General features: G+C 36.9%; 1 protein-coding gene across 1 annotated transcript; it reads left to right on the top strand.

Annotated features, from left to right (window-relative positions):
- Positions 1-815: 815 nt before the first annotated feature.
- Positions 816-27,286, top strand: LOC131369104 (macrophage mannose receptor 1-like). Its single transcript, XM_058415546.1, has 17 exons — positions 816-851; positions 994-1,022; positions 2,662-3,051; positions 3,125-3,475; positions 3,617-3,991; positions 4,080-4,454; positions 4,889-5,278; positions 5,414-5,776; positions 7,300-7,674; positions 7,826-8,191; positions 22,226-22,615; positions 22,756-23,115; positions 23,341-23,715; positions 23,866-24,228; positions 24,369-24,380; positions 24,642-24,724; positions 25,029-27,286. The coding sequence occupies exons 2-17, from the start codon at positions 998-1,000 to the stop codon at positions 25,149-25,151; spliced, it is 4,716 nt and encodes a 1,571-aa protein (XP_058271529.1). The 5' UTR covers positions 816-851; positions 994-997; the 3' UTR covers positions 25,152-27,286.
- The last annotated feature ends 300 nt before the right edge of the window (positions 27,287-27,586 follow it).

Here is a 27,586-nt window from a genome sequence, read left to right as displayed (position 1 = left end):
GTGAAGAATAGTTTGCATTATGTGTCTTCTCTCCAGGCAGACCTGGTGTCTGGAGACGCTAGAAGGTGTGTATAAATAATTAGTCTCTCATTTGAGCTGTATCCTTAACTGTTATAAGAATTGTGACTTATTAGATCTTATGACTAATTAGATTAAAATATTTCAACCGCACTGTTGTGTAAATGCTACCAGCATTAAGAACTTGTTCAATATTTAACATTCAAGAAATACACATGATGTAGTTCATGCAGTTGTCCAGCAGATGGTGGTGAAGTGCTTAAGATGGTGTTTAATATGACTACCCGGACACATCCTACTCCTCCGCACGTGCACGCACATCACACAGTCTAAAGATAAACCTATTTTAAATATAAATTTAAATATAAACTTAAATCTATAAGCACAAATTGAAGTAGTTTGGATATATATATATATATGATATATCATTATATATTATGGCAGACACTGTTTATATATATATATATATATATATATATATATATATATATATATATATATATATATATATATATATATATTTATATATATAAACAGTGTCTGCCATAATATATAATATGTGACAAACAAACACAGTCTGGCTGCTTAAAATCTTAATACGTGATCGTAAAATCCTAATGCGTGAAGTAGGGTTCAATTATTTTTATTTTCTATTTCAGTTATTTTAACTGACACCTTTATTGCGATATTAACGATGATGCATTTAATAACCAGTCTTTCCACATATTCCTAAGCCCCTCCCATATGCTTTTATTTAGAATCCATATATAGGGATGTTAAAATAAAATCAGGTGGCAGACTGGAGCAAACAGCAAACAGCACACATCCGTGAGGTAAAAGATTTAAATAGAAAACTTTACTAATTGTGTAATCATATGACTTTGGCTATTTTGACCATAGAAAAATAATTCAATAAAATCTTTTATAATTGATTTAAATATGTTAACCATACCATTTTTCCATGTATTCTCCCAGAGCCATGTTTCAACTTCTCCTGCTATTGGGTGAGTTGTATGTGTTATCTGTGTGTTATAAATTTATTTAAGAAGGTTTTCATGATATGATGAAGATTGCACATTGTACCATTCCAGGAGATTTTTCAAACTTATTGGGTACAATGAATGATCCGGAATAAGGAAATATGGTTTGACTTGGTCATTGAAGGTTGTAATACTGTCATACTGTAATGTACATAGAAAAAATGGTATAATATAATGGTATTAGGTCACAATACTGATGCACATTAGCTCACATTTGATAGCTGACAAATGGCTTTTTAATTGCCTGTAGGAAAATTTGCACTTTTTTGTCTGTTTACCCTTTGTACTTTTGTAAATATCTGAATAAGATTGTGTATTAACAAAATGTGGACATTTGACCAATCCTGACCTGTCTTTAATAGTTTGGTTAAGACAGTAACTCCAAGAAAAGATACACTTTCAATTTTTTGATCAAGAAATTTTTATTCTTGTGATGTTCATTTAAGCAATAAAAGAGAGTTATTTGACCTACAACAATAAAAACTGGATCGTCATCATTTGATAATGATACTTTTATTTCATATTGTGATAGCCTTTCAGTCAGCTACAGTAGGACAGAGTCACATATAATTGGCTGCTTGCACATTTCGGCCAAACATCAATGCACCAATTACCAGTGATTACACTGGTGTGTAGTTTGAGTTGTTTTCCAGGTGAAGAGTGGGGAAAATGTAGTTTGCCTTACTACATGGGTGATAAAATGATTTCTGAACTCATTTCCATTTCACTGACAAACTGAATTAAATGAAAGTGTCATTATTAAATCAATGTGTCATACTGATAGATAGATAGATAGATAGATAGATAGATAGATAGATAGATAGACAGACAGACAGACAGACAGACAGACAGACAGACAGACAGATAGATAGATAGATAGATAGATAGATAGATAGATAGATAGATAGATAGATAGATAGATAGATAGATAGATAGACAAACAGACAGACAGACAGACAGATAGATAGATAGATAGATAGATAGATAGACAGACAGACAGACAGACAGACAGACAGACAGACAGTTAGATAGATAGATAGATAGATAGATAGATAGATAGATAGATAGATAGATAGATAGACAGACAGACAGACAGACAGACAGAGAGACAGACAGACAGACAGACAGATAGATAGATAGATAGATAGATAGATAGATAGATAGATAGATAGATAGATAGATAGATAGATAGATAGATAGATAGATAGATAGATAGATAGATAGATAGGGAATCTAAATAGATATAACAGAAATAATGGATGGAGAAATGCTGAAAGGCAACAAGGATTCTATTTACAATGATAGTGTAACTAGGCAACAACACGCTCTTCCTTTACATGACATGTTAGTATGTCCCAGTACTTGCATTCTCTTTTGATACACACTTGAATTGCATATTTTTTTTAAATATGCAGCAGTGACAAGCTTTCAAATTTTTATTTTATATTTTACAATTGGCCACTGACATCTCATGAGTATTAACATGCAATCTATCTACTTGCACATGCAAATTAGCTTACTTTATTTTTGATATTAGTAAATCAAGGCATCACTGGCCTCAAGTTATATTCATGATGTAAAACTGGTGTTATGTCTTTCACAGGGTTTTTCAGCCTTGGTGTCTGTCTTCCTCGTCAGTATCACTTCATTAATGAGAATAAGACCTGGTCCGAAGCACAGAGATACTGCAGAGAGAATTATGTTGATTTAGCCTCTATTAATAACACTGAAGAGGAACTGGCTGTTACTGATATCATAGACATCTGGAATAGCAACCGAACCTGGATTGGACTGTATGATGATCTGAACAGCTGGAAATGGTCTCTGGATAATGAATCTTTCTACAAGGGGGGAGAGAGAAGCTTTAGAAACTGGTATATACAGAAACCAAGAAACTGGAATGGAAACGCTTTGTGTGTGTATGTATCTTATTATAGTGCAGTTTGGTCAGAGACCTCTTGTTCCGGAATGCATAAGTTCATTTGTTTTGATGGTGAGTACAGCAGTTATGTATGTGCTTCATGAAAACTTGTTCAAATAAATAATTTTTCATTTGTCTCTTTTAGGCAGACTGAATGCCAGTGAAAGATATGTCCCGATTTATGAGAACATGAACTGGACTGAAGCTCAGAGATACTGCAGAGAGCATTACACAGACCTGACCAGTGTGAGGAACGAGACTGAAAACCAGAAGATTAGATCAGTCTTTAAAAATTCATATTATTCAGTATTTTGGATCGGCCTGTACAGAACCAGATCTTGGTCAGATAAAAGCAACTCTTCTTTCAGCAACTGGAAACCTGGACAACCAGATAATTACAGACAGAATGAATCCTGTACTGCTGTGTCATTCAAGGATTCTGGGAAATGGACAGATGAAAACTGCAGTCAAGCTTTTCCCTTCCTCTGTTACAGGAGTGAGTAGATTTCTGCTCTTCTATCTATAGCGCCACTTTTTAGTAGTATTACTCATTCTTAATACAATACAAACATACAAACAACCTATAATTGTCAAAATAATGAGCATAGTGTACAACATTTTTGTTATCCTTCTTCAGCAATGCCATCATCACCCTCTCGTCAGTATCACTTTGTGAATGAGAATAAGACCTGGACTGAAGCACAGAGATACTGCAGAGAGAATTACACTGACCTGGCTACCATTGATAACATGGAGGAAATGAACAAACTCCTAAACACAGTAAATGGCAGCTACACAGGTTTAGCCTGGATTGGACTGTATGATGATGAGAACAGCTGGAGATGGTCTCTGGATGATGATGCTTTCTACCAGGAGGGAGAGAGAGACTTCAGAGGATGGGAACATCAACCTGATAACTCCATTGGAAATGAGATGTGTGTTTATATTAGATCTGATGGAACATGGTCTGATGGAAACTGTAACAGTAATTTACCATTTGTTTGCTATGATGGTGAGGATATATAATCACTTAACTATGAGTAAACTGTGCAACTCTTTTGTTGTTCGTGATGTGTTATTGAGCACAATTATTGTTTCAGGATGGAATGGAACGGAAAATTACACATTCATTATTCAGTTCATGTCTTGGACGCAGGCTCAGAATTACTGCCGAGTGTATCACACAGACCTGGCCAGTGTGAGGAACCAAGCAGATAATGTACAAATCCGTAATCTCACAAGTGGCTTTAATGCATGGATTGGTCTATACAGAACCAGACTCTGGTCAGACAAACAGGAATCTATGTATGAAAACTGGAGACCAGCCACTCCGTCTGTACCTGAGCAGCCAGACAATGGTGCAAATGTTCATTGGGAATTTGGTTTTCAGCACTGCACTGCTGTATCTCTCACAGATTCAGGCTACTGGACAGATGAGAGCTGCTTAACCACAATCCCTTTTTTCTGCTATAAAAGTGAGTTCATTTAATTAGCCTTTATTTATTGATTATTTCACAATATTCAGCATAAAACAGTGTTGCATATGCTACAAATCAGTGCTAAAATATTACACCAACAGTACAAAACTTCAGAAAAACTTTGACTTATGCCAATTGTTTAAAAAATTGCATCTTTCAACAAATCATAAGATGTTCAGTGAGGTAACGGTTTGAAAAGGAGTATAAATTTGATATGGAAATTTCTCATATGTACAAATTAAAGCAATTATTTTCTTGGTTCCTAAAACACTATCTATGCTTTGTCACAAAAGCATATTTACAGCAGTGAATCATTATGGCCACTTAATGTTTTTATCATTTTACAAAATATTTTGATGTAAAACATACATACACAACACAGACATCTTTATTAATCTGCAGAAAATTTTGTGTTATTCTGTCTTTTAAAGAATCCTGCACAGCATCCTCATGTTCCCTCTACCAGCATCACTTTATTAATGAGAATAAGACCTGGACTGAAGCACAGAGATACTGCCGAGACAAATACACTGACTTGGCCACCGTTAATAATATGGAAGACGTGAAGAGTCTCCTTAACACAGTATATGGCATCTATTCTGGTTCAGCCTGGATTGGACTGTATGATGATCTAAAGAGCTGGACATGGTCTCTGGATGATGCTTCTTTCTACAAGAATGGAGAAAGAGACTTTAGAAACTGGTATTTACATAAACCAAGGAACTGGAATGGGAAAAGTCTATGTGTATATTTTTCGGGTTACTCTGCAAATTGGTGGGAGGAGTCTTGTTCTCTTAAATTTCCATTTATTTGTTTTGATGGTAAGCAAAGCAATTATGTATTTTTAATTATAGCTTTAATATTATAGCATTTGAAAAAAAATTACATACTACATATTCCATGTGCAACTACAGTTTTCCACTTACAGTTTTATATATTGCATCAATCTCTTTTAGGTAGAGTGAATGCCAGTGAAAGCTATGTTTTGATTAAACAGTACATGAACTGGACTGAAGCTCAGAGCTACTGCAGAGAACATTACACAGATCTGGCCAGTGTGAGGAACGAGACAGAGAATCACAAGATTAGATTATTATCATATCAGTACAATTATCATTATTATTATTACTCTATTTGGATCGGCCTGTACAGAACCAGGTCTTGGTCAGACCAAAGCAACTCTTCTTTCAGCAACTGGAAACCTGGACAACCAGATAATTATGCACAGAATGAATCCTGTACTGCTGTGTCATTTATTGATTCTGGGAAATGGACAGATGAAAATTGTTGTAAAGGTTTTCCATTCCTCTGTTACAGCAGTGAGTAGATTTCTGTTTGCTTATTTAAAAAAATGTCAACATCATTATTAGAATATAACACCATTTTTATCAGTAAATATATTTCTAGAGGTGCTATTGACATGAAATTTTCACCAGTTTTTGGTAACAACCCGTGCAACCCCGTGAAATGATGCAGGGAAAAAATGTTGAACACGCTTACTGAAATTTATTTAACACTTTGTACAAAAGTCTTTGTTGGTAATGACAGCTTTAAAAATGCCTCCTGTACGAAGAAACTAGTTGCATGCGTTGCTCAACTGTGATTTTGTCTTCAAATCTTGAAGGTTCTGTGGGCCTCTACTATAAACTCTGACCTTTATGTTCTTACCATAGATTTTCAACTGGATTCAGGTCAGGTGATTTGCTGGGCCATTCTAGCAGCTTTATTTTTTTTCTTTGAAACCTATTGAGAGTTTCTCTGGCTATGAGTTTGGGATCATTGTTTTGCTGGAAGTCCCCCACCTCATTTCATCCTCATCATCCTGGTAGATGGCAGCAGATTTTTATAAAGAATGTCTCAGTACATTTTTCCATTCATCCTTCCCTCAATTATATGAAGTTTGCCAGTACCGTATGCTGAAAAACCCTTGAAAAACACCCTGATGTTCCCACCTCCTATCACCTTTGGCTTGTCCAAATGTTGTACAGCAAACTTTAAACAAGCTTCAACATGCTTTTTCTTCAGCAGTGGAGTCTTGCATAGTGAGCGTGCATACAGGCCATGGCGGTTGAGTTCATTACTTATTGATTTCTTTGTTACGATTGTGCCTGCTAATTTCAGGTGTTTCTAAAGCTCTCCACAAGGCTTGTGGACAACTCTTCTGAAAAATTCTTTTACTCCTCTGTCAGAAATCTTGAAATCTTGGCTGGTTTATGGTGAAATGATGTTCTTTCCATTTCCAGATTATGGCCCCAACATTGCTGACTGGAACAATCAGAAGTTTTGCAATCCTTCTGTAACCAATGCCATCAGTATATTTTGCAACAATAAGGTTGTGAAGGTCTTGAGAGAGTTCCTTGATTTTGCCCATCTTGAGATGTTTCTTGTGTGACACCTTGGTAATGAGACACCTTTTTTGTAGGCCATCAGTTGGGACTGAACCAGCTAATTTTTTTAATTTGCACTGACAAGGGGCAGGATTGCTTTCTGATTACTGATTGATGGTGTCTTGGCTTTCCATGCCTTTTTGCACTTCCCTTTCTTCATGTGTTCAATACTTTTTCCCTGTGTCATTTCACATTTTTATACATTCATAATTCATGGACATCTATGGTTTGATTTTTTTTTTTTTTTGCATGTCTGGATTTCTTGTGTTGTTACCAACATCTGGTGAAAATTTCATGTCTAAAGCACCTCCAGATAAATGTTTACTGAGAAAAATGGTGACGTGTTCAATACTTATTTTATCAGCTGTATATTCAATGAATTCCTAGTGCCAATCTAATGAAAAACATGTAAAAGAACAAATGTAATAAATAACAACTTTTATTACCTTCTTTAGCAATGCCATCATTACCCTCTCATCAGTATCACTTTGTTAATGAGAATAAGACCTGGACTGAAGCACAGAGATACTGCAGAGAGAATTACACTGACCTGGCTACCATTGATAACATGGAGGAAATGAACACACTCATTAACACAGTAAATGGCAGCTACTCAGGTTTAGCCTGGATTGGACTCTATGATGATCTGGACAGCTGGAGATGGTCTCTGGGTGATGATGCTTTCTATCAAGAGGGAGAGAGAGACTTCAGAGGATGGGAACATCAACCTGATAACTCCAATGGACAAGAGTTTTGTGTTTCCATGAACACCAGAGGGGAATGGTTTGACAGGCCTTGTGATTACAGATATAAATTTGTTTGTTATAATGGTAAGAATGATAAATAATGTATGTGGGTATTTGGGATAATTTCTGCACTGGTGATAACTGCTGTTTTATCTGATATTGGCTTATTAATATTATTGATGATACAGCTTTTGCCTATAGGAAATTGTGACTTTTACAATGTTCTCAATGTTAGGTACAAACACATATGTGGAGAATATTTACAGCATGACCTGGGAAGAAGCTCAGAGATACTGCAGAGAAAATTACTTAGACCTGGCCAGTGTGAGGAATGAGAACGAACTTCAGCAGATCATGCGATTGAGCATCCCCTCCGTCTATGAGGTATGGATAGGTCTGCACAGGAACCGATTATGGTCAGATCAGAGCAGCACAACCTTTACATATTGGAGACCAGCGTTTCCAGCACAGGGACCAGAACCTGATAATGGTGTGAATTCATTTGGTGAATATCTAAATCAACACTGCACAGCTGTGGATCATTCCGGCCGATGGACAGATGAAAACTGTTTAGACCGTTTGCCTTTCATCTGCTATAGTGGTGAGTTTATTTCCTTTCTGAATAAAAGAAAGAATAATAAAATGCAATTTTCTGTGATTTCCAGGTGCTATCTAATTCTAACTCTTTCTATTTTTCCTGGCAGAATTCATTCCAGGTGAGTAAAAACTCAATTACTGTGATCGTTCTTACACCCATATGGGCTACCCATAGAGTGGGTATAGAAAAGCATCACTACCCTTCAAAATAATCACATTTTGTTGCTTTGCAACCTGAAATAAAGATGGACACAATTTTGGTTTCCTCCAGCTGTGTTTACTAAGTGCAGTTTATAACATCAAAGTCAAAGTCATAACAGCAACAGGTCAGATAAAAAAACAGAATCACTGAGTTGGCTAAAGGATCACCCACGTGTCAGTATTTTGTTGAACTAACTTTTGACTTAATCACAGCTGGAGAAAACAAAAATTTTGTGCATCTTCATTTCAGCCTGCAAAGCAACGAAATGTGATTATTTTGAAGGGGAGTGATTCTTTTCTATACCCACTGTACATCAACAAGAATATTAGTGAGGTCAGAGGCACTGATGCGGGGTGGTGAGGCATCAACTTTCTCATTTTTTCCCAAAGTTGTTAAGTGGGTTTTGTTTTGTTTTTACATTCACATTATGATTTATTCAAATGGATCCGCGACTTACAAATGAGGTAATGCAAGGAAAGTGATATATCAAGCAGAGGACAATATAAGTAGTGCTACCATGCAAGATTTTGCATGGAGTGCTACAGGAGCAAAGTGCAGAGAGGAGAGGTGTAAGAGCTAGTGTAAGTGAAGATCAGCAAGCACCAGTTGTTAACTGATCAGAGGTTGCTGATGGGAATATAAACCTCAAGGAGAGTGTTGAGGTCTGGGCATGCTGTTCCAGACAAGGTCTTGTATGTGAGCATCAAGGCCTTGAGTCTGATGTGGGCAGCTACAGGAACCCAGTGGAGGGTCTTTGTCATGCTTAATCATTTTTGGGCCCCATAGTTCCAGTGAAGTTACATTCTAGACAATTTTGCGTTTCCAACTTTGTAGTGAAGGTTTGTGAAAGGCTCATGTGTCAGTTAGGTATATACTTTATATAAATATTAGGTATATACTTTTGGCCATAGAGTGTATTTATAAATTTCCAAAAGTAGATACTTTTCATTTAATTTAATAAAGTTTTCATTGACATATAGGAACAAACATGCTGCATAACACTGTGAATGTAAAGGTGAATATGGAAAGCATAGATGTGAATTGATCTATATTGCAGGAGCTGTGATGGGAGTGCGACTGAAAATCAGAGATAATAAAAATCTCTTATACTCTGAGCTTGCTGGATCCGTGCTGATGACAGTGAGTAAACATTCCTGATCCTTAATCTGAAACAGACACAGATGTTTATCTACTTTTAGTAAACATTAAACATTATTAAATGTTATCATTAAATGTCATTATTGGACATTAATCATTGCATTATGCTTATCTCGTAGATCATGTGTAGCAATTTAGGTTGTAAATGAAGTCTTTGTTGTCTAACGTGATGAAGGAGTATACAATGACAATTGATTAGTAGTGGTTTATTTACATGTAAAAACCTTTTACAGCACAGTAATTATTTCACATTTTTGTCAGCTTGAAGAGCAAGTTAGGAGACTGGGACTTTCAAAGAATGTCACTGTGAACGTGAGAAGTATCCGTAAGATCGATCCGTGAAGAAGAAAGTTCATATGTTCCAGATTTTGTGATGATTTATCGTTTTTTCATTCATTCAGCGATCATTCAATCCAAAAACCATTTAGAGAGATCTGTTCAAACAAATATACACATATGATACCCTGCAAATTTTATTAAGTACTACACAATTCATTCAAACACTTTACTATAACTAATATGTTTACAGTTCTCGAAAGATTCCTGGATTTGACCAAAACTATAATAATAATGACTATAATTACAATATACTAATTAGTTAATGAGTGTGATTTACATGTTAAATTTTATTTGGTGGTTTGGAATTAAATTGCTACTGTCTATACATTGTCCATTTTCTGATTTGCTCCATTCATTTCTTTACCTTTACTTAGTAATTCTGTTTGTTACTGAGAGTCATGAGATTCATGTGATTCATGCGTTTATTAAAGTTTGACGAAAAATCTTGTTAATAAAGAAACACTGAATGAAGGATCATGTCATTTGTTTTGTGATTACATTCAAGCACATTGCATTTGAAATTAATTGTGAAATTTGGATTTGAAATTAAAGTGCAATGGTCCAATTAAATTTACATCTAAATTGCTGACCCATTTCTGTGCTGTTTATGTTTACATGCTTTTAAAATCAATATTTAGTATAAACACATTTTTAAAGTGAACTTTTGTTCATGAGATAAAATTCTGCCACCTTGTTGCTGTATTGACTTTATGTCATATTTAGCAATCCTGGACCATGTACCATTCCTTTCAAGTTTTATATCTATGAGGGGAAAAACAAAACAAAACTGTGGTTTATTTTCATGCTGAAGGAGTATACAATTGACAGTTGATTAGTTGTGGTTTATTTACATGTAAAAGACTTGTACAGAATTTACAGGATATATTTCACATTTTTGTCAGCTTGAAGAGCAAGTTAGCAGACTCTCACTCTGTCTATCTATCTCTCTGGCTTTCACTTCACTTACACTTATAGCTCTGCAAGATTTTAGTCGTTATCACAATTAAGCACAGTGATCCTCACCTTATCCGTTTCCTTCTGCTCCGCCCTCCATTCCACAAACCGGCGCTTGACCACGCCGTCGATTCCACACCCTTCTTCTCTTTTACAAAGCACTGACACTGGAGTGTCCTTACATAAATGTTACAGAAACATCACCCAATGAACAAAAATGTTCATACTGATGATTATATGTGTTTCTTTGTTAAAGATTTTATTAACTGATTAGGTTTACATTATTTTATAAAGTCAGCCATACAGGTCCATGTGTATGAGATGTTACTGTCGAATTGATGTCTAACTAGAAGGTGTGCATAAATATTTATTAATATAAGCCTGTCATCTGAGCTGTAACCCAAACTATTACTAGATGTCGCTTCACATCTGAGTAGAGGTTCACAGAATATGCACATCACACGGTTTAATACACAGCTAGTACCAAGATCGTACATGGAAGCGTTATATAAACTTAAATCTATACTGTATATCTTCCGAGTCATTTGTACAATTAATGATTTAAAAAAAAAAAAAAAAAATCAACTACTGCACCTTCAATTCAAAGATATATTGTTGAATGTTAAAATTTCTTTGGTTTTAAATTTTTATGGTATGAAATTTTCACTTAAATGATCACAATGTCAAATGCACAAAAATCAAAAGGAAACCAAAAAAAATCAAATACCCCAATTTTTTTTCATTAATGAGGATATCAATTCTGAGATTTCATTGAGTTTGCTTCTAATATCAGTATTTATTACACTGTTGGTTGTACAGTAATAAAGTTACGAATTTGGTAGGAGTGGAAGCAGTGGTAGCAATATGTTTATAGCGATGTGCTTAAAGTGTTTTCAGTGCAGACACGTCGCCTGGTTGGAGAAGTCAGGTTGCTGTGGTAAGATTTTGGGGCAATGAGAACTACTTGTGTAAAGAACTTTCTCTGTAAAGAAAAAATAAAATAAATCAGTGATGATGTAACTGCAGAGCATACTAAATGACTGGCTTTTTCAGCAGAACAGCAGACTATTAGAGAAATAAAAGGAATTTTAAAAAAGGAAATGAAAAGAATATAGGGGTCATAAATCAATTAAAAATCTTCAGTTGGGTTTTTTAATTACATTTACATTTATGGCATTGCCACGGATGCACCGACCACAGCCACAGTATCAACCAGTAACATCTATATTTTATTTATATTGATATTTTGTTGATTTTACTTTTTTATTTATATTACTAAATTAATAAAATAAATTTTGCATTAAAAAGCATGAAAATTTATAAATGGCCATGAAATTAGCCGTAAACACTTTTGCAGGATTTCGCAGGTCTGCAAAAAATTTGCAGATGCAAATTAGTTAGGTTCCAATGAAAATTTCGCTGGTCAGTGAAGTCGCGAATCGTGAGACGCGGATCTGAGAGGTATTACTGTATCGGTTTTTGTTCACAAACGACAAGGGCGCTTGCCGGCTTTTGCAGTAAAACGTGAACTCGTGTTGCTTTGAAAGTGGACAATACCGGCTTTTTTGACAAAATGTGTTTAGGGTTCAGATCGTGCTATATGTGGAGAAGAACTAACGACAGTCAGTTCATTTTTTGTAAAAATGGTGTTTATCGTTTTTTGCCAATTAACTCTTCAGATGGCGATCTATGATGACTCAGTGGGACTTGGGACACGTCTCACAACACCTTCTCGCAGTCGCCATCGAGGGAAGAGCCCCTTCAGACACCCCATCCTCCAGCAGCTCCCCAGAACCAGAGCCTATGTCAACGGATAAGTACCATCTATCCACCAACAAATGCCAACGTCATTTCCAATGACGTGCCTGTATTGTGGAGTGAACAATCATCTCCTTCGTTCCTGCCCAGTCCGTCCTTCACGCCAGCGGTGAGTGCTATTCAAATCAACTCCGTTGTGAATAATCCATATCACATCACAATGCCATGTTAATATATGCCCTTCATATAAATCCAAAAATCAAAATCCACTTTGACTCTGGTTCACTGGGAAACTTCATCTCCTCCCGTGTATTATCCACCTGTAATGTTACTCGCCAACAAAGTCCCACGTTACCAGATCACAAGCATTCAAGGAAAGCTGCTGGGCACTGGTGCAGTGGAAAACTCCGGAGGCAACCCTTTCTATTGGCTGCCTACATGAGGAGACAATATCCCTGCTGGTGCTGGAGGAGTCCGCAGTAGATGTCGTCCTGGGACACCCCTGGCTGGCCAAACACCAGCCTAACATCAGGTGGAGTTCTGGGAGTATCGAACAATGGAGCAACTACTGCATCCACCACTGCCTTTGACCACTTCCGGTTCCTTCCCAAAAGACTCCCATCCTAGGTTCTACCACCATAGAAAGTCCAGCAACCTCAACCATAGTTAATCTCCCAGAGGTGTATCGGGCGTTTCAGGACATCTTCAGCAAAACTGCCGCCACAAAACTTCCACCACACCGACCATGGGACTGTGCGATTGACCTCCTGCCTGGGGCCAATCTACCTAAGGGAAGAATCTACCCACTATCAATCCCATCACGCAAGGCCATGGAGGAGTACATCAAAAAGGTGCTACAACAGGGGTTCATTCAACCATCCACCTCTCCAGTGACTTCTAGCTTCTTCTTTGTGGCCAAGAATGACAGAGGGCTTCGACCATGTACTGACAATCACATTCTCAACTCAAAGACAGTGAAGTGTGCTTACCCTCTACCTCTTGTACAAACAGCCCTTGAGGAACTATGTGGAGCTCACATTTTCTCTAAGCAAGACCTTCGCAGTGCATATAATCTCATCCATATCCGTCAGGGAGACGAATGGAAAACTGCTTTCATTACTCCATGTGGACACTATGAATACCAAGTCATGCCATACGGGCTCTCTAATGCACCTTCTGTCTTTCAAAACCTCATGAGCAAAATTTTCTTCCTGGGGTTTGCAAACTTCTATCACCGATTCATCTCTGGTTATAGTGAACTTTCTGCACCACTCACCTCCCTTCTGCACAGGAAACCAAAAACCCTCAGCTGGACACTGGATGCGGTCGGAGCCTTCCAGAAGCTGAAAGCTGCCTTCTGCACCATTCCAGCTTACCTCCATTCTGACCCAACCCAGCCTATCTTCTTGGAAGTGGACACTTCCTCCCTTGGAGTTGGAGCGGTGTTATCCCAGTGGAGAGGTGAACCCTGTACTTCATCCATGTGCCTACTTCTCTAAGAAACTGTCCTCGGCAGAGCAGAATGATGACCTCAGTAATCATGAGCTGCTAGCCATCAAACTGGCCCTCGAAGAGTGATGGCACTGGCTGGAGGGAGAAAATCACCCTTTTGAAGTCACCACCAATCATAAGAACTTGCAATACCTCAAAGAAGCAAAACACTTAAACCGTAGGCAAGCTCGTTGGGCATTATTCTTCACCCGATTTAATTTCATAATCACCTACTGTCCCGATCCTGAACCTGTTCTCAAACTGGTACCTCTACCTATCCCGCGCCAACCCTGGTCCCACCTAGGTATTAATTTTGCCACTGACTTACCAGCCTTCAACAGCTTCACCAACATCCTGGTGGTAGAAGACCGGTTCTGAAAGGCCTGCAAATTCATCCCGCTCAAAGGTCTACCTACAGCCCTGGAAACAGCAGAGGCCCAATTCAACAACGGCTTCAGACACTTCGGCGTCCCTGAGGACATTGTGTCAGATACAGGACATCAATTCATTTCCAGGGTATGGCGTGGGTTTTTCAGATTGCTAGGAGAGTCAGTGAGTATATTCTCCAGATACCACCTGCAGGTGAATGGACAGAATGAGAGGAAGATCCAAGAAATCGGGTGCTACCTCAGGGCCTACTGCCAAAAGCACCCCGCTTCATAAGTCCCTTCACCATCCTGAGGCAGAATAATGAAGTGACCTGTGAACTTCAGCTCTTGAGTCAATACCGCATCTCACCAACCTTCCATGTCTCTTTACTCAAACCATTCACTGATCCTGTTCTACCTCCTTTCACAGAACCCAAGTTACCTCCTTCTCCCGAGGTTGACACTGGTGACACCATCTACCAGGTCTGGGAACTTGTTAACTCCAGATGACAAGGCGGCCATCTTCAATACCTTGTCAACTAGGAAGGGTATGGCCACGAAGACAGATCTTGGGTGGACCGTGATGACATTTCTCGACCCTTCTTTACTCAAGGAGTACCACCAATGGCACCCAGAATGTCCTGCCACGGATGCACCGACCACAGCCACAGTACCAACCACTCAACCATGCCCCCAATCACCATAGTACTGAGTACCTGCACCTGCACCCAATCACCAGAGCACTATATAAGCACTCTCACTCCACTAAGTCATTGGCTGGTATTAAGGTTACGAAATCTATGACTTCTCTTTCTGCCCGTGGAGTCTATACCCTTGCATGAATACCTTATTTATCTCTTGTGGATCCTTGGACTGTTTACTTTCATCAGGAATATTAGATAAGACTAGATAGTGTTCTAACACTATCTCTGTCCTCTCCCATCATTGTGTAAAATAACAACATTAAGGAAGTATTAGGGAATTAGGCAGTTACAGTAATGACCTGATGTTTGTGACTACAATGGATCAGGAGTCATGCCAGTAAAAGTGATTGCTTCACCTTATGACACCTGTCATAAATGTATTTATTACTACAAAAAAAAAACTCACATGTTTACATGTCCCTAACCAAATCACTCTGACCAATTTCACATGATAAATAAAAAGAAGGATACAAAATACACTGCCTTATTGAGTTGTGCACAGGATAATAAATTCCATAAATAAATAATGTTATAGTTATTCAGTATAATCCTCTATACTAAGGTCAACCAGTCCTACTACACTTAGAGGAACTCACTGGGAGAGGTTATCATAATTAATCTCATTTTCAAGATACCTGCCTTGGCTTGAAAATACTGGTTAGGCAGAAAAGTTAGTAAGTGGGTGTATTCATTCTTGTCACAAACCCAAAAATTTATGTAGGTGAAACTATAACACAAATTACTGTATGGTGGATATAAAAAGGTTTTCACATCTCTGTTTGAATAGCAGGTTCTTATGAAATAAATCCAAATATTATCATGTCTGATTTTTCCACCTTTAATGTGATATAAAAACCAAAAAAAATTCAAAAACAATAGTAACATTTTTTAAGAAAAGGAGGGGAAAAAACGTACAATTACCCGGTTGAACAAGTGTTCACACCCTTTTATAATGGGGCATGTGCTCAGAATTAATGAAGCACTTTCAAAACTCATGTTCAGAAGTAATCATCATACACCTGCATTTGGTGCAAAGGTCCATTTGACCTCAACTAAAGATCAGCTGTTTCTCTAGAATTTTCATTGATATCTTCTTGGTTTTATTCGATCGCTGACGGTCTTTAAAGATTTTTCAAAGCATATTAGGGATCTCATTGTTGAAAGGTATCGATGGGTACAAAAATATCTAAAACATTAGATTTACCATGGCACACTGTGAAGGCCATCATCAACAAGTGGAGTCAATGGAGCACAGAGACATTACCAATAACAGGATAGACAAAACGCACAAGAATGAACTTGCCAAGAGTCCTACGGCAATATCAGAGTAACTTCAGGAATATCTGACAAGTGCTGGTCACTCCCTGCATGTGATAATAATTTCCTGCATTCTTGAAACGTCTGGGCTATGGGAGAGGGTGACAGAAGCCATTTATGAGGCTAAATGTGTTGTAATCTGATAAGACCAAGGTAGAATTTTTAGAGAATTCTAAACATTGGTGAAGCATGATGGTGGGTAGTGGTGCATCAAGGTATGGGTTTGGTTCCCTTTTACTGGGTCCAGGGCTCTAATCATGATGAAGGAAATCATGGATAGCTACATATACCAATATTTTGGCACAAAACTGCAAGATTCTGTCAGACAGCTGAAGCTGAAGACAAATTTTTACCTCCCAGTACAATAACAAGCCAAAACACAAATCCAAGGCAGCAAAGGAATGAAGAAGAAGAAGAAGAAGAAGAAGAAGAAGCATGGCCCAATCAGAACTCAGATTTAAATCCTATCTAAGACCTTTGAAATGAGTTGAAGAAGGCTTTTGTACAGGAGATCCCCTTGAAAAGTAAAAGAACTGGAGCATTTTTGCAAGCAAGAGTCACCAAATCATCACCAAATCAACATAGTGGTAGATTCTTACCCAAAAAGACTAAGTGCTGTATAACATGCAAAAGGTACTTAAACAAAGTGTATTAAATGCTGTGCACACTTGTTCAAGCAGATTTTACCTAAGGTATTTCTTTTTAATTGTTTCCCTAAAATGCTCCTATTTGTTTGTTTGTTTTTTTCACATGAATGTTTTTGGTGGCTATATTACATTATAAACATGGGAAAAGGTATGACATGATTGATCTTGGTTTTTAAAGGGATGTGTATACAGTGTTTATCTCTACTGTTCTTTAAGCAGCACTTTCTTTTTCTTCCATTCCTATAGTGTCCTAGAATTACAAAATCAGAACTCAAACCTTGTTAAACTGGAGCAGTTGGTTAAAGCCACATCATATGTGTTTGGTAATAATGCACAAAGTTCTGTCCTGAGACAAAATAATGATGCAGCAAATTATGGTGGTATCATGTTATCTGATGTCCATTCAATGAGGTACACAATGATTGGGTAGTAGACAGACACACATTTTCACATATTCATAAATATTTTCTACCTTAATACGTATGTCATGAACGGTTTCTCTTAATTAACGCCTTTTCTGTGATTTCCATGATGCTGAATTCAATAACCGGTCTTACTACATCTCCTCCCACATGCCGTTAATCCTATTGTTCAGAATTCTTATTCATTCTTGGTGTGATAGAATTTGGTGGCAGAAAGGTGCGAATAGGAGACAAGAGCAGAGATCTATGAGGTATGGTATTCGAACACAAGACTTCAAGACTTTCTGTATCGTTACCAAATTATTTTTGATTTTCTGCATGATTTTAGCAAAACCCATAATTGTATCATTTTTTACATTTATTTAAGTTTAATCATACTATGTTTTGTAATACTCTACTAGGAGCCATGTTTCATCTATTGCTGCTCTTGGGTGAGTTTTCTGTATAATTTTATACCGTATACATGAACGTTGTAAAAATTATTTATAAAGATTGCACATGGTATCATATTATAATATTATTTGAAGCAAACTTAGAATATGCTACTACTACTACTACTACTACTACTACTTCTACTACTAATAATAATATATTTACCTGAAAAATCCCACTTGCAAGAACATTTACTAAAAAGTTATATAAAGTACAGTATCTTTTAATGTGCATGGCAATTTAACATGTTTGCCTTGATCAGTTTTGTTCTTTAGGGTATTTCTACTTAAAACTGTAAAATGAAAATGGCAGGTATTACATTTGCACCTGTATTTGACATTTAAAGAGATTTATAAACTGTTTTTAGCAGCGTACACCTAAGTAATTAGAATGTTTACTAAATTATGACATACTATTACCATGTTAAAGCTCACTGCTAGAGAAAGAGAGGTAAATCCTATTATTACATGATGTGGGGAAAACAGTTAAACGCATTAGCCATTATTTAGTCTAGTCCAGTCGAAGCACATTTGTGAAATTGTGACATTTCTTGCAAAAGAATTTTTCCCTCCCACTGAAGAACATGTTTGAATGACACTCCCTTGGTTTTGATTGAGCATGAATCATCAGGTTTATGCAAACTTTTGGAATCAAACAGCTTGAGTGCAAACTGTCTTTATAGCAAAAGGGACAGTAAAATAATTTGTAATGACAATGTCATTTGTAAAGCGGGCAAGCTTAGAAGCATTAGAAGCATTTTCTTAAGTCTCAGACATTTGGACCCCACTGTATTTTTCATCCACTGGGCAGATACTTACATGGTCCTGTCAAAACTCACTATCTAATTAAGATGGTATGCAACTATACTCACAAATACTGTACATGGACTTTAATCATTACTCATTGAGGTAAAACCAAATATCTGATTATGTCTTACATATAATCCTCCCAAGGAGACAAGGAGGCATGGGTAGTGTTGGGCAAGTTACTGAAAACTAGTTATTGTCACTAGTTACTTCTTTTAAAATTAATTGAATTACTTTACTGTGTATAAAAGTAATTAGTTACTTAGAAAAGTAGATTTTTAGTTACTTATGTCTGCTCTTGTAAATGTTGGTAGGAAAAGCAATTAATAATAAAAGACAATATAAATGTTTTATAGTGCTATTTATTATAGCTTCAAAGGGCTTCAAATTGAACAATAGTACACAGTCCTATGCATCTGACATATTAAACACTTTGACTAAATACAGTTGCCTGGAGATAATATAGCCCTCAGAATCGATTAAATGAATATATGAGTTATCAAGTGTATATTAAAATGGTTTAACTGCAATATCATCTTTCCTCATAAGAAAATGTAAAAAGACATAAGGTGAAACTCTACCAAAAGTTGTCCAATCATAAATGGGCAAGCAAAGCTACCTCAGATTTTACAAGTGACAATGGTCACAACACTGCTAGTCCTCAAACCAATGGTTGTACCTCAGGAGAAGAAGCTTCTCAACCTTTTGATCTGATAGCCTGTTCCTCTTTGGAGAGAGAATTGGCTTTCCCACGCTAAAGAGTCTTTCCACTGTAGCACTAGATGGAGTGGCTGCATTATGTTTAAGAGATATTCTCTTTATCATCGGAAATTCATTCAGAGTGTCCATCCCAGTTGCTCCTGATTTGAATTAATCAGCTAATTCATTTTAGGCAGTGACTTAAGCATCCTCCTCATTCTCTTCAAAGGAAAAGAACTCATTCTCTTTATTAGAAACCAGGGGCTGTATAATTTGTGTTTTCCCTGGATGCCCCACTGCTCTGGGACATACAGCTCTGGAAAAAAAATAAGAGACCACTGCTCCAGATTTCAACCCTATTGAAAACCTCTGGAATGTCATTAAGAGGAAGATGGATGGTCACAAACCATCAAGGAAAGCTGAGCTGTTTGGTTTTTTGCAAAAAGAGTGGCATAAAGTTCCTCGTGAGCAATGTAAAAAACTGGTGGAGAGCATGGAGCCAAAACGCATACAAATCGGTTTTATTCCACCAAATACGGTTATTTAGCCAAAGCATTAACACAATTTGTTTACAAATGATTTGCATTTTGTTTTATTTGAAAGCTGCATGCTTTCAATGCAACTTTCAATGAAAGTTTTATTAAAGCTGCATGCTTTATGATTTACATGCTTTACTGCATGAGCTTGGGTTATTTTGATATGTTGTCATTTCCCTTAAATATACACTCTAAATAACAATAGTTATATTTTGAATTTAGGAGAAATATTGTCAGCAGTTCACAAAAAAATGAAACAAAACTGTTCATCTCACCAATACATGTACCTGTAAGAAAAAAAACATAAGAAATTGATTATTTTGCAGTGGTCTCTTATTTCTTTTTCCAGAGCTGTATTTCTGGCATTCTGCTACCAAACCTGCTTTTGCTAGGTCCTTCCTCTTCTGGTCACGCAACCAACATAATCTGAACTTAGGTAGTAGCAAAGCATCTTTATTTTAAAGAACACATGTGAATCTGGTTTGGACTGCCTGAAATAAATGACACATGACAAGAGTGCAAAAATCATTAGTGCAATATATTCTACACTGTAAGCATATCTGGTATAAAGATCTGTAGGTTACAGATCACTACAAAATTAAACATCACCCATGTTTGTAAAAGTCACCTCATCATCTACCATATATTCCGAGTCTGACTCAGGCGGCTGGTACATCTGAAACGCTTTCACGCAATTCGAGCCGTTGTCAGTTACAGTTGCTGTGATTTTAAATGATAGGCCATAGAAAGAATGGATGCTCTCAATCTCGCTTGCAATGTTATCATATGTATGCCCTCGATTCTTTTGCAAGCTAGTGCTGCTTTCTGACGAAGCATGTTGTTTGGATTTATCCACTGTGTGGTTACGCCCAGAAAACTTTTATTATGCACAGTCCAAATGCCTGCAGTGGTAGAGATTCTAATCCCTCACATGTTTTTTTGACCTCGACCTCCATGTAAGCATATTCTCTGTCCAAATAGCTTGAAAAAGTCTTCCTGGACGTTTGCCCACTATCTATTTTAGTCACAGGTATTTTGCTAATTAGGTATCTGAAGGCAGCTGACTCTACAGTTGATATAGGATGCATATCTTCGACAACATACCTAGCTATGACCTTGTTTAGTTCTGCCTGGCTAAACGACTGTACAGACGTTTAAAATCTAGCCTTGGTGGTTTGCTTGGAGTGGCTCCCTCTTCACCATCGTTATGATCAGGGGCTTTTGCAATAAGATTTGTCGAAGCGTGTTGCTTGAATCTGAAGATAGCGTTTTCACACCAGCACATAGTCGACAACTCACCACAATATTTTTTTTCTTAACTCTCAACCAGAGTAAAATAATGTCCATATTTCCAGGACAACAAGCTCGCACTTCCAGAACTCTCTGCCATTGTGTGAGTGTCTGAAAGTTACTGCTGATTGAGAGATTCACTGCTGAGTGCGCCACCTTAAAATCGGGCGACAGTAGATCGCAAATAGGTGGCAGGTGTCCATTTCATACAAGTTGATGTAACAAGTAACTAACATTTAAATTTCAGTAACTGTAATTACGTTACTTAATTTTAAAAAATAACTTGTTACAGTAATGCACTACTCCCAGCACCGGGCATGGGACTGTCAAGCTACAATAATGGTTATTAGTATTACTTTAGAAATAGCCTTTATTGGTCACATATACACTACTACACAGTGAAATTCTTTCTTCACATTTCCCATCCTTGGACGGTTGGGGTCAGAGCGCAGGGTTAGCCATGATACAGTGCCCCGGGAGCAGAGAGGGTTAAGGGCCCAACACTGGCAACTTGGTGGTCCTGGAGCTTGAACCTCTGATATTCCAGTCAACAACACAGAGCCTTAACCACTTGAGCCTACACCACCACCACCACCCCCCCACACCACCCCTTCACATTACTAATGCATGTTTGTAAGCCAATTCAATGATTCACCATTGGCCATTGTCAATAATTATCAAAATTAAATTTTTTTAAAAAAGTAAAACTTTTTTTTTAATGTAGCTTCCTGCTATTTTGCATATATCATTTACACAGCTATTCTTTGAGAATCAGCTTACTACAAATTACACATCTGTGATTTATATTATTGCACACACAGACATTAGCAGTCTTTATTTAAAATTGTAGGTTGACATTGGTAATATATTTCGAATTATATTTAATATGCAAAAATATTATGATGTCTTTCACAGGGTTTCTCAGCCTGGGTGTCTGTCTTCCTCGTCAGTATCACTTCATTAACGAGAGTAAGACCTGGGCCGAAGCACAGAGATACTGCAGAGAGAATTATGTTGATTTAGTCTCTGTTAATAACATTGACGAGCAACAAGCGCTTAATAAAATTGTAAAAATATGGAACAGCAGGCAAACCTGGATTGGACTGTATGATGATCTAAAGAGCTGGAAATGGTCTCTGGATGATGCTTCTTTCTACAAGAATGGAGATAGAAACTTTAGAAACTGGTATATAAACAAACCAAGGAACTGGAATGGGAACAATTTATGTGTATATATTTTTAGTTACTCTACAGAATGGGTGGTGGCCTCTTGTTCTCATACACTTCCATTCATTTGTTTTGATGGTGAGCACAGCAGTTTTTATATGATAAATGAAAATATGTTTCAACAAAATACCTTTATAAACAAATACATATGGTACTCTTCAGCTGAAGAAGTACAGTTTTCTTGATAAAATTTTACATACTCTATCTGTCTCTTTTAGGTAGGGTGAATGCCAGTGAAAGATATGTCCTGGTTAACAAGAACATGAACTGGACTGAAGCTCAGAGATACTGCAGAGAGCATTACACAGACTTGACCAGTGTGAGGAACGAGACAGAGAATCAGCAAATCGGAGTCCTGTTACCTAATAATGTTGTATTTTATTATGGTGCTGTATGGATCGGCCTGTACAGAACCAGATCTTGGTCAGATAAAAGCAACTCTTCTTTCAGCAACTGGAAACCTGGACAACCAGATAATTACAGACAGAATGAATCCTGTACTGCTGTGTCATTCAATGATTCTGGGAAATGGACAGATGAAAATTGTGGTCAAGCTTTTCCATTCCTCTGTTACAGCAGTGAGTAGATTTGTGACCATTTCTACATCTGTACAGTATTTGTCCAGTGCACTAACACACATATATATATATATATATATATATATATATATATATATATATATATATATATATATATATATATATATATTCCTTAATATTACTCATACCGTCTACTGACTAAAATATATTAAAATACAAATAAATACAAGCATTATAGCCAGTGTATTTGTTGCCCTTCTTAAGCGATGTCAGCAGCATCCTCTCATCAGTATCATTTTGTTAATGAGAATAAGACCTGGACAGAAGCACAGAGATACTGCAGAGAGAATTACACTGACCTGGCTACCATTGATAACATGGAGGAAATGAACACACTCCTTAACACAGTAAATGGCAGCTACTCAGGTTTAGCCTGGATTGGACTGTATGATGATGAGGACAGCTGGAGATGGTCTCTGGATGATGATGCTTTCTACCAGGAAGGAGAGAGAGACTTCAGAGGATGGGAACATCAACCTGATAACTCCAATGGACAGGAGCTGTGTGTGTCCATGAACCCTAAAGGGGAATGGTTTGACAGGCCTTGTAATTACAGAATGGCTTTTGTTTGCTATAACGGTAAGAATGGTACAATCTGTCATCATGAGGGAATTTAAATTTGTGCTGTGGTTCCCACCTGCTATTTTAGATAATCTGGACTTAAATATTATTGATGATACAGCTTATGTCTGTAGAAAATTGTGACTTTTACAATGTTCTCAATCTTAGGTACAACAAATACATATGTGGGGATTTTTAACCTGGCAATGACCTGGGATGAAGCTCAGAAATACTGCAGAGCAAACCACAGAGATCTGGCCAGTGTGAGGAATGAGACTGAACTTCAGCAATTACTGAACCTCACGCGTTGCTATGATGTATGGATAGGTCTTCATAGGAACCGATTATGGTCAGATCAGAGCAACCTGAGCTTTACATATTGGTTACAAGTGCCAGAAGCACCCAGAGACAACTCTGAGATTGAGTATTCTATTAAACAACACCAAAATCAACATTGCACATCTGTGGCTGGTTACAGACGTTGGAAGGATGAAAACTGCTTTGCCAGGCTCCCTTTCATCTGCTACACTGGTGAGATTATTTCCTTTCTGCATAGAACAATGAATAGTTATTTCTGTCACTAAATCCAGTGGCCACTATCTGAAACATACTAATGTGAGTTTACAGTACTGTTTAATAATTCTAACTTTTTCTTCCTTTTTCTCTGGCAGAATTCACTCCAGGTGAGTTAAAACAGAATATATAATTGTTCTTAAACCTTAATATAGATATCCATGATCCTGTCTTATATTAGATGTAATATGGAATGTTAAAAGCTATTCATTTCAGTAACCAGGTTTTCTAAATATAAGATTTTTCAAATGTAGGCACTAGGTTTTAATTTACACTGTGTATCTTTGTGTGTGTAAAATTGAGTATGGAAAGCATGCATATAAATATGTTTAATGCTTTTCTCATTATAATGCAACAATTTTTTTCCCCAGGTGCTGTGATGGGACTGCAATTGAAAATAAATGCTATTGGAAATCCATCATATTCTGATATTGAAGGATGGGTGCTGATAAAAGTAAGTAAACTTTACAGATATAAAGTGTTTTGTCTGAAAAAGCTTATTCGACGTTCCTGAACATTATATTTTATTCTTTTTTTTTTGCCATTAATTTATTGTGTAATTATAGAAACTATAAATCTTAGATTGAAACTTTAAACCATACAATTCTGTTTTTAAATTATTATTTACTTTATAGAAACTTTTGATGTGTTATTTTTTTTTTAATTGTTAAATGAATTCCCTATTAATTTGATGTCCAACATGGAGAAGGGCATTAATGAATGTGACTTTATATATAAATATTTAACATTTTTCTCAGCTTGGACAAGAATTGAGCAGACTGGGACTTTCAAGGAACATCACTTTGAATGTGAGAAACATCAGTAACCTCAAACTAAAAGAGTTTGAGGGTGAAGGTTCCTGTTACCCTGCTTGTGAATAAAATGATCCCTAACCCCTACTGAATGAAAGGAATGAAATTAATACTGTTTATAAATTCCTAAAATAAATTCCAGCAAATAGAACACTGTACTATTTTATGCTTGGTGCGATTTACAGAAATTTCTGATGTGTTATATTTTCTGATTTACAAGAATCGTATATTTTTACTTGCTGTCAAGGGATGCTATGTGATTTATTTATTTATTCTTTTTTGTAGTGATGGTTGTGTTGATTACAACCTACTATGAATATACTGATTGTGTGAATGGTTTTTGAATGCAGCTTATGTATTGTGTGAAGCAATGTTATTAATAAATGTAAAATAGGGAATTATTCTGTTTAAACAATCATGCGATCATTTTGTGAACGGTTATTGTATTATGAAATCAAACATTTGTTTATTACTATACTATAATACACCTTTAAGGCTTCCTAGGCTACATAGCAATTTCGATCCATCAGAAAAAAAATAATTGAATACAAACAGTGTCATAGGCGGCACGGTGGCTTAGTGGTTAGCACGTTTGCCTCACACCTGTGTGTGGAGTTTGCATGTTCTCCCCGGGCTTGATGGGTTTCCTCCGGGTGCTCCGGTTCCCTCCCACAGTCCAAAGACATGCTACTAGGCTGATTGGAATCTCTAAATTGCCCGTAGTGCGTGATTGCATGAGTGAATGAGTGTTTGTGTGTGCCCTGTGATGGGTTGGCACTCTGTCTAGGGTGTATCCTGCCTTGATGCCCGATGATGCCTGAGATACGCTCCCGAGGATAGATCGGATAAGTGGTACAGACAAACAGTGTCAGTCACAGGGCACCATGCACACACTCGATCACACAAGGTGGAAGGAAACTGAAAAACTCAGGGGTTAGGGGTAAACTTTAGGGGTATACAAAACTCCACAATAGGCTCAAACCTGTGACCCTGGAGCTGTGAGACAGACTACCGTGCTAGTGCAAAAACCATGTTACCCTTCAAGGCTTTTATTTTATAAATAAACTTATATTTATTTTTTGGTTTATTTGAAATGTATGAGGGGCAGCATGGTGGCTTAGTGGTTAGCACTGTTGCCTCACATCAAGAATCCCATGTTCAAACAGGCAGGGGCCTTTCTGTGTGGAGTTTGCATGTTCTCCCCCGTGCCTGTATGGGTGGGTTTACTCCGGGTACTCCGGTTTCCTCCTACAGTCCAAAAACATGTACATTAGGTTGATTAGGTAATTCTAAATTGCCCATAGGAGTGAGTGTGAGTGTGTGTGTGTGTGTAGTTGTTTGTCTATATGTGTGGCTCTGAGATGGACTGGTGACCTGTCCAGGGTGTACCCCTGCCTTTCACCCGATGTGTGCTGGGATAGGCTCCAGCAGATCCCTGTGACCCTAATTAGGAATAAAGCGGGTATAGAAAATGGATGGATGGATGGATGATTCTATGCATGACGAAATTATGCACTTGTTTTCTTGCCACTGAAATGGCACGAGAGGCCAAGAGTCTTTTTTATTGTTATTTTTTATACACTTGTTCCTTTTTGATTGTGTTTAGGTAAATGATACGATCAATTACAGCGCAAAATGAAGTAGATTGTTTAACATGGAACATGCATTTGAAAAGCTTTCGGGTTTTTTTTATCGTCAGCACGCGCAAGGGGTTTATTTCTTTATTGTATATCAACATATATAACAACAAGAGAATTACAGTGTAACATAATGCCATCAATACATAAGATTACAATTAAAATAAATTTTAGCCAGTGGAATAAAGAGAACACAAAAAAAACCTCAGAAAACAAAAAGAAGTAGAAGAAGAAGAAGAAGAAGAAGAAGAAGAAGAAGAAAGAGACTGGTAGAGTTTACTTGTCTATTTCAAATTTTTGCAGATAATATCAAAAGTCCTGATAGCTTTTTTTGCTTTACATTCATATACCAAATTGCAGTATTGTTTAAATTCATCGATAAAATGAAAGAAATTTGGCTTACCCCCTGACCACTTCATTTTGTGCAACTAATAATTAAATAATACATGCTTTATCCTTTTCTATCCCATAGTCATTAACATATATCATTATATCAGACCCACCCAATTTAACAACTGTATTAAGTTTTCTTGTAATGAAATTCTCGACATCCGCCCAAAATATCTTTGTATAAATGCACTGAAAAAATAAATGAAAAATTGTTTCTTTTTTATTACCACAAAATACACAAGAGTAGTCAATATTCAATTAAAAACATTCCAATACATGTTTCACTGGAAAAATTCTATGTAATATTTTATACGAAACTTCCTTTATTTTATTATTAACAAAGAATTTATCAACCATTTTCCAGTCCTTATGCCAATTTAAATCTCCAAATACTGATGACCAAAAAATCTAGCTGGAGGATATATAACATAATTTACTAAAATTCTAAGGTATATATCTGGTATGTTGTTTTTTAAA

The sequence above is a fragment of the Hemibagrus wyckioides genome, linkage group LG18, assembly GCF_019097595.1.
Source record: "Hemibagrus wyckioides isolate EC202008001 linkage group LG18, SWU_Hwy_1.0, whole genome shotgun sequence".
NCBI lineage: Eukaryota > Metazoa > Chordata > Actinopteri > Siluriformes > Bagridae > Hemibagrus > Hemibagrus wyckioides.
The sequence above is the reverse complement of the archived record's forward strand: the minus strand, read 5'-3'. Positions and strand labels throughout refer to the sequence as shown.

What these genes read in the sequence shown, in the direction of transcription:
- LOC131369104 (XM_058415546.1), top strand. Translation starts at nt 998, where the DNA reads ATGTTTCAACTTCTCCTGCTATTGG. An exon ending in CCCTTTTTTCTGCTATAAAA is followed by an intron (nt 4,455 to 4,888) that starts GTGAGTTCATTT and finishes TGTCTTTTAAAG; the next exon opens with AATCCTGCACAGCATCCTCA. An exon ending in TAAATTTGTTTGTTATAATG is followed by an intron (nt 7,675 to 7,825) that starts GTAAGAATGATA and finishes TCTCAATGTTAG; the next exon opens with GTACAAACACATATGTGGAG.